General features: G+C 39.1%; 1 protein-coding gene across 1 annotated transcript; it reads right to left on the bottom strand.

The window, feature by feature from the left end:
• Positions 1-938: 938 nt before the first annotated feature.
• On the bottom strand, positions 939-5,167 carry LOC124881166. The gene is made up of 2 exons (XM_047386702.1): positions 2,609-5,167; positions 939-2,367 (listed from the first exon to the last, which is right to left on the bottom strand). Exons 1-2 carry the CDS (start codon positions 3,218-3,220, stop codon positions 2,005-2,007), a joined length of 975 nt encoding a protein of 324 aa, XP_047242658.1. The 5' UTR covers positions 3,221-5,167; the 3' UTR covers positions 939-2,004.
• Positions 5,168-8,505: the final 3,338 nt, after the last annotated feature.

Here is an 8,505-nt window from a genome sequence, read left to right as displayed (position 1 = left end):
AAAGAACATGCAAAGCACTTAAATGGGTTGTCTGTTGGTGGGCTTTCCACACATGCCTGATGAAACCACCTCAGGCACATCTCACTTTGGATCTAGAAAAAGGACAAATAATATAAGGCATTTTCAGAAAAAACATCTCTTTACAATTATAACATCCATTCATTTTCTATTCCTTCTTATTCCAACTTAAAATATACATCATACATTGTGTGAACATTTGTATGGATCTTCAATGCAAATACTCCACATGATGTACTGTCCTGTTGTTTGGGATGTTTGACAGTATCACATGTCCACCTTGACACACTGCATCCCTTCTTCCTCATAAATGCCCTGTTAATATAGTTATATTAATAAGAAGAACCGTCATCTGAATTTAATGCTTAAGTTAACATTTCATATCTACCCATACCTTGAGCTTTGCAAACATTTCTGGATGTCTTGTTTTGACTCCCCCAGTGGATCTAAGAACAAAGATATTTTGTCTTGTGGGTAGATCACCTAATAAGTGTGCAATCAACAGTCTTCATGTGTTTTTTGCTTATGACATAACTATTATATAAGATATTTTTAAAATATAAAAACAAATTCTTACCACTGATGTCCAGTGGTTGTGATGATTATTAATTCCCAGAATTACTTCATAATCCATTGGGTTCATCTGTGCTTTTAAAAAGTAGTAAACATGTTTTGATGTCACCAACCAAAAATGTATGTTTAGTTTTATACAAACAATGTACCAACATTTGAATTTGCTCTAAGTGCTACAGCAAAACCTGGTAATATATATTCAAGAATAAATATCACAACCAATAACATATTATCTTATCATTGATTCAAAACTGTTATTACCACATGGAAAACTCACACATAAACACATAGTAGAATACATGAGATCTACCTTTAATCTTGGACTTTCCACATTGCTGTCATTGCAAATGAATCAATAAAAGCAGCCTGACCTGTATTCTAGATGTTGTAATCCTTCACGATTATACCAATAAATGCATTAATAAACTGCAAATGTATTAAAAGACCAAAGATTAGCAAAATACTGTAACAACTTTGAAATTTAAAAACAATAACTGCACTTTTCCTCCAAAGTATCTCAGGCCTATAAAGAGCAAATGTGTCCACATTCACAGGACTTGTTGTGTATGATGTGAGGAATGACCAGTGATGGCATAGTTACTTTCAAATAGTTACTTTAATCTGATTACTGATTACTCCTTGAAAAAGTAACTTAGTTACTTCACTGATTACTTGATTTTGAAAGTAATTAAGTTAGATTACAAGTTACTTTATTAGTTACTTTCAGCAGCTGCTGACAACAGTCCCCCACCATCTCAACATAAAAATTATGAGCTTTGCCAATACTTACTTTTTTTAAAGTGCATTTTATTGGTAACATCAACAATGTATCTTCCGACATATAAAGCTGAACTTAAAAACCATTTCAGGAAAAAATACATGTTTAAAAAGGAAAAAAAAGTCTTTCTTGACTTCATTAAACATAAATACTTTTTTAGAAAACATTAAATAGTATTTCTTGACTTTAGTATCATAAAAAACTTGCTTTACATAAACAAAATACAGTGACTTTCTTGACTTCACTAAACAAATACTTTTTGAAAAATAAAATAGTTTTTCTTCACTTCGTTGAACATAAATACTTTTTAAATAAAAAAATATAATGAAGACAGTCTTTCTTGACCAGACATGTTTAAATATTAACACTGTAATGACAAAACTAAACATGGAACCTGTTCACAGCAATGGAGCAGCAAGGAGTGGCTTTAACAGTTTACAGTAGTGTATAACCACATATAGGCTGACATGTCTGCTTTTGTTACTTTGGCTTAATCTTATGTTATAATCCCATTTTATGAGTGAAACAATGGAGTGGGACGAGTAAACCAGTGGTTGTATCTCATTAACAGAAGCTTTTCAAACCTCCTGTCAGAAAGTCTATTTCTTCCAGGTGTCAGCACCAAACCTCCCAGACTAAAAAACCGCTCCACAGGAGCACTTGATGGGGTTGGAGAACATCTTCTTTATGTTTGTAAATCGATGCAGAATTTGAAGGTCATAGGCTGACCTAAGGTAGTCCATGACTTCCTGTTCTGCAGAGTAGGTGTCGTCTGGCTCTGCCTCAAAAGTGAAAAAGTCCATCTCACCTTGGCTAGCAGTTGTAGTGCAGCTCTGTGGTGCAGGAGCAGTTGTGCGGCACTCGGTTATCAGAAGCTCTTTCACTCGCTCCCTCCTACCTGCATCTCTTAGCCATCGAAGTTTGAATTTAGGACAACTGACAGCTGCGAGAAGGGCATCTTTGTCGTCCAGCACACCAGCAAAACGAGTCTGGATAGCCTGAAAAATATAATTTATATGTTTTGATATGTCTACAAGGCCTACTGTTTATTATGTAATTGAATTACCTGCAAACCATGCCTAATGTGGGATCAATGTTATGGATTTTTTTGTTTTGTTTTAGGATTCTTATTGACATTTCCATTTGTTTTAATCTTTTTTTGCCACAATATTGAAAATACTGTTCAATGTACAAAAATCCTGTGTAAGAAATTTTAAGTAGCTTACAGGTGGAACATACCTGCACTATAGCATCTGGAAGGCCTGCAGTCATCCTGGAGAGCGAATCTTTCACAGCCAGGGTCTTCTGCATCAGAACTTCAAGTGTGGGTAGTAAAGTCCCATAAGGACAGTCACCCTGTAAAATGTCCAGAGCTGCAGTGAGGGGCTTCATGAAGGTGCAGTACTCATGAAGGAACTGGTACTCTCGGTCTATGAAGCACTTAACTCCCAGCTTGGTGCATAGAGTATTCAGCTCACTCATGGGAATTTCTGCAATTCTCTTTACAGCATCAAAAAATGAATTCCACCTTGTGGATGTTGGTACCAGGAACTTTCTTTTGCTGACTTCCTCCACTGCTTCTGATGCAAGGGTAGATCTGCTGGATTTGGTCCATAGCGCTGTGCATTTTGCTGTGCTGCTCCTATAAACGGCCTTGCTCTCTGCATGGGAAGTTAAATATTTCTCCACATCACTTGTGGAAATGATGTTGATGGTGTGTGAGGCACACCTGTGGTGCGGGGGTAGACACAGTTGGCCATCAACTTCCTTCTCAGCTGCTAGGATTTCTGACATATCCAAAAAAGTGACAATCATCTGTGCGGGAGGACTCTTCCTCCTCCGTCTCACCATCGGACTCTGTGACGGGCTGGAAAACTTTAAACGCCTTCACAAAGTTGGATCCATTATCAGTCACTGTTGCAGCTACTTTGTTGAGTAGTCCATACGAAGAGTGAATGTTTTCAATTTCTGCAACAATAACATCATATGTGTGTCTACCGCGAATTCTCCTACATGCCAATGCAGCCGTGTTGCGCTCTAATGTGGATCTATGGATCCAGTGGAGTGTTACTCCCATATAGCTTCTATTGTTGCCATTAGCAGTCCATATATCTGCGGTAGTTGACACAAAGTCGACCTCATTCAGTGCGGCCTTCAGATTTCTCTCCATCTCTGCATACTCCTTCTCCAGATATGCAGAAAAAGCTCCTCTGTGAGGCAGCTCGGCATTTACAGTAGTGGGGATTCTGTTTATTATGACACGAAACGAGGGCGAGTCAATCGTGTTTAAGGGCAGCATTTCTTCTACTACATACCATGTCCGACTAACTTCTTTAACTCTTCCCCACCTGCTGGTTTTGCACTGAAATCCAGCTTTTGTTGTTTGGTTAGTGGAGGGCCCGTCGCATCCCTCTGCTTCGAAGCACCTGGCGGGACTTGCTCCGTCAGTCTGACTGTCCCATGCTGCGATTCCAAATGTTTCTTCAGATTTGATGTGGTGCACAGAGGGTACAACGAACATTGATATTGTCATCCTTCGCTGACAGAAACTCAAAATAGTTCCTGTATTTCCAGCTACAAAATGCGTATCTCTCTCCTCCCTCCATTATTTACGTTTCTGTGATGGCGTAGTATCACAGGTGATGATAACGTGACTGAATTGTCGCATAGACCAGACGTCACTCCCCGAGACGCATAGAGGAATAAAAATTAAATTACAAGAGAAAATGACAAAAATAGTAACGCATAGTGATTTGGATAAATAATTTTAATCTGATTACTGGATTTGAAATAGAAATGTGTTAGATTACTCGTTACTGAAAAAGTGATCATATTAGAGTAACGTGTTACTGACATCACTGGGAATGACCCACCCAAAGTATAAGGTGATTGGTTAATCCCTGTCCCATGGGGCAACAAAACATTACGAGGTGTGAGAGTCAAGCTGGAATACTGTGTTCTCCTATGATGTTCCCATAAAAATTTTAAACTCTTTTTAAAAGAGAGGAAATATGTTCTCATAGATGACAGGGACAGTATGTTTAATATGTACTTAAATAATACTAGAGTGGATTATTTTAAACAAAACATCAGACAGCACCATTATCAAAGCAGTAAAATGTCTAATCCAGTATTTTGTCATATTTTACATTAGAACGCGATTTACCAGAAAAATAAGCTACACTCTCATCTATTCAGGAAGCCAACAGAGTGAGCATCCATTGTTTTATATCAGTAATAAAAAAGTAGAAATAAACACGACGTGTTGGTGGCTGACTGATGTCCGTCAGGTTAAAATGAACATGTCACAAGTTGGCAAAGACAAACACGAAACTGTGCAAAAACAACCTCACAAGACCAGGTTCAATTTGTATTTATTTATTTTTTCTAGGAGCTGTTGATTAAAAATTAAGTAACAACATTGACATGAATACGTTTCGGCGTTTTACCGACAAATCGATCAGAAAAGCGGTTAAGACAGTCGGATCCGCCTCTGGCTGCAGTGCGCGCTCCCGACACAGAAGGAACAGAATATTTCAGGGGAACAGAATTTCGCACAACACCGGATATCAACATCAGAACCAGCACCATTGCTATTGAACAGTCAAAGAAGACCCAATATGTTTAAAACCTTCATTCTCTTATGAAAACGAGCGAAAACTTATTTTGACAACCTCCTTCATTAAAACAATTTAGTTTAATTAGTTTCTAAACAAACTTGTATCGGTGTCGAAGGACAACAAACCAATCAAAATGGCGGACGTGGGTCGTTCCCACCGAGTAACGAAGCGTTTACGTTTTAAGTCTATGGTGAACATTTGGTCTTTAAGAAGCTAATCCATTAGTCACCTAAAATGTTCCTAAACTGTAACTGACATGAAAACATACAAACCTAATCTGTGCAGCAGAACTTTAGGGTTGAAATCAGCCTCCAGGATGTTGAGACGCTGCTGATCTTCTTTGTCCTCTTTAGCTGTTTGGGAAATCTCTCCCACTGCTGCACTCTGCCACCGTTTGAGCTGCTGTCTCCACATCTTTGTTGTTAGCTTCTCTTCAAAAGATCCTTTAACAGTTACTGAGTAGTTATAACTCGGCTTCGATCCAAACTCCGGCAACGTCGATGCTTCGAGCTTGTAGAGCAAAACCACGTCTTCTTCTTCTTAATTTATAACGGGGGTTGGCAAACAACAAAGTTGGTGCATTACCGCCACCTACTGGTACGGAGTGTGGACCAGAATGTCTCTCGGGAATTACATTTTATTGTACAGCTGTGCTCTATGGTTTAATCTATTTCACAGTATTCACATTTACTATTACAATGTTTCCCTAAAATAAAAAGAGTACTCTTTAACCCAGTATGCCCAAATCTGAGACGAGAAATAATTGGTTCTTCCCTCCTTGACATTCCTGTTCTTCTCTTTTCTCCAGTCTTCTTTGAATTTTATAAAACCAATGTCCTTTCTTTTCTTTTCTCCCATTGCTTTCGCCATTTATCCATCATTTTCTGTTCAATTAACATTTTTATTTCTGTTTTACTAACATTAATAACCACATCTACTGATAAATTTCTAACAGCTTCCTTTGCTGACCTATCTACCAATTCATTTCCTTTAACACCATAATGTGCTGGTATCCATAGAAAATGTATCATTAAAGCCTCCATATTTATTCTAAATAATGTGTGTTGAATTTCTATTAAAATATCTGGTCTGCTTTCTGAATGATTATACTGTAAACTAACTAATGATGAACTAGAATTTGAACAAATTGCTGATCTTAATGATTTTATTTCCTCAACCCATTGAATGGCTAATAATATTGCAGTCATTTCTCCTGTTTATACTGAAAGTCAATCATTTATTCTTTTCCTTATTTTAACATTGAACTCTGGTACTTTAAAGCTACTCCAACTTTATTTAATATATTTTTAAAAGCATCTGTATAAATTGCAACATAACCATAATATTTATTGACATAATCCTGTACTATATGTGAATTTAAAATAAATTCCTTATCTTCATTTCTCTGTTTCAACAAAGTAAAATCTAACATGGCATCTGGAATTATTCAAGGCTGTATCACTGATAATAAAACTGTTTGACTTATATTAACCTGATCTATTTTGAATTCTGTTATTTTCTTATTCACAATCCAACCCAAACTTCTAAAATCCTTTATCTCTTTTTCCCGAGAAGGTTTTATTGCTTTTTGGGTTGGATGATCCTCTCTATGACCTCTTAAATTAGCCCAATAATTTAATGTTAATTGCTCTCTTCTAGCATTTCTCCCATTTCAACCAATAACGATGCTGCTGAGTAGTTTTAAAACCCCGTGTTAATGCGCGTATCAGTAGAAGAAAGTCACCTGACCGATACAGGAACTGTCACGAACTGACTCTGACGCTTCAAACTGTGTTTATAAGGAAGCGTATTTGTGTTAGGACTTGAGCAGCGTAGGAACCCAGAATGCAGACTAGCAGGCAGCATGATGGTAAGTGCAAAAGTATTTAATTAACAAAAAACCCGCTCATAGAAGAGGCAGGAACGGGCAGGCGAGACAGGCTTGGCATGAAACAAAAAACAAGACGTGAGCATGATCCAGAAAACAAGACTTGAACATGATTTGAAATATGTTTCCGCGAGGAATAAACAGGACAGGTGTGTATATATGGAGTGTGAACCAGGTGAAGCAAGGAGACAGATTAACTAGGTGCAGTTGATCTGAATAAACTTAATTGACAGGACAAAACATGTCTTGAGCAAAACGAAAATCCAAGGATGCAAACTAATAGAAACATAACTAGAAAAACATGAAACTAAAGCATAAACAGATTTGAAAACCAAACTTGACAAAACATGAACAAGACAATAAAACTAAGGCATGACCAGAAGCATGATTCAAAATCTAACAAGAGTTCAGGCGGGTGACCAGGACCTGCAACACACAGTCCTGGGCGGTTGGCGGCGAAGGCGTGGAGACCAGCAGAGGCGTAGAGACCATGGCGGCCAACGGCGAAGATCTGGCGAACCCTCAGAGGCCAGAACGAGGACAAACTGTGCTCTGCAGCACCACTTTGGAGACATGACGTGGACTGAGCTCCAGCATTCCCCTGCAGACATGGCGTGGGCAAAGGTGGGTGGCAGTAAAACTGCCTGACTGCAGTCTCATAATCCCTCTCCATCTGCCTGATCCTCACCATCAGCTCAGGAGAGGAATAAATGAGGCTAGTCGTCCTGAAGCTCTTGATTTGGTGTGCATAGACCCTTAAACACTGCTCCAGCTCGTCAGGTGTTGCCTCAGAACACCGGGCTGGAGAGAGCGAAGACGGCATGGGTGGAGCTGCAGCAAGCCTGGGAAACTGTGCGGTGGCAGACGAAGATGCGGGCTTACTTGCTGCAGCGCTCACGTCGGCCGGCAGGGAAACCACCTCCTCGCCAGCCGAACCATGGAAAGTGCTCCGCACCGATGTTTCTTGCGGCGGGAGGAGGGCGAGCAGGTCACTGCCGGACCAGAGTGCGCAGCCAGGGGAGCAGGTGGAGAATGGTGCTGAACCACCTCACGCTCCATGTGCTCCAGCAGCAGTGGAGAGGGCAGAACCTCCAGGTCGGTCGTGTAGAATATAAACTATCTATGTGTGTAGCTGGAATGTGTGGAAATAGGGGGGGTTAACCTTAAGGAGTGAAGCATAGAAGAGGCCTAGGGAGTGAGACGCATAGAGAGTGCAAGGTCAAACATTAGAAGAGGACAGGGAAGGCCAGAGACAGGGGAGGATGTGTTGTATGTTACAGTCAGAAGTATTCCTTTCCGCGAGGAATAAACAGGACAGGTGTGTATATATGGAGTGTGAACCAGATGAAGCAAGGAGACAGATTAACTAGGTGCAGTTGATCTGAATAAACTTAATTGACAGGACAAAACATGTCTTGAGCAGAACGAAATCCAAGGATACAAACTAATAGAAACATAATTAGAAAAGCATGAAACTAAAGCATAAAAAGATTCGAAAACCAAACTTGACAAAACATGATCAAGACAACAAAACTAAAGCATGACCAGAAGCATGATTCAAAATCTAACAATAATAATAATAATAATAATAATAATAATAATAAACAGAAGAACAATTCAAAACCTTA

Source organism: Girardinichthys multiradiatus, chromosome 14, assembly GCF_021462225.1.
Source record: "Girardinichthys multiradiatus isolate DD_20200921_A chromosome 14, DD_fGirMul_XY1, whole genome shotgun sequence".
Classification (NCBI taxonomy): domain Eukaryota; kingdom Metazoa; phylum Chordata; class Actinopteri; order Cyprinodontiformes; family Goodeidae; genus Girardinichthys; species Girardinichthys multiradiatus.
The sequence above is the reverse complement of the archived record's forward strand: the minus strand, read 5'-3'. Positions and strand labels throughout refer to the sequence as shown.

Coding starts and splice junctions, on each gene's coding strand:
- LOC124881166 (XM_047386702.1), bottom strand. CDS start 3,220: ATGGTGAGACGGAGGAGGAAGAGTCCTCCCGCACAGATGATTGTCACT. Junction 2,368..2,608: donor TTCCAGATGCTATAGTGCAG/GTATGTTCCACC, acceptor TATATTTTTCAG/GCTATCCAGACTCGTTTTGC.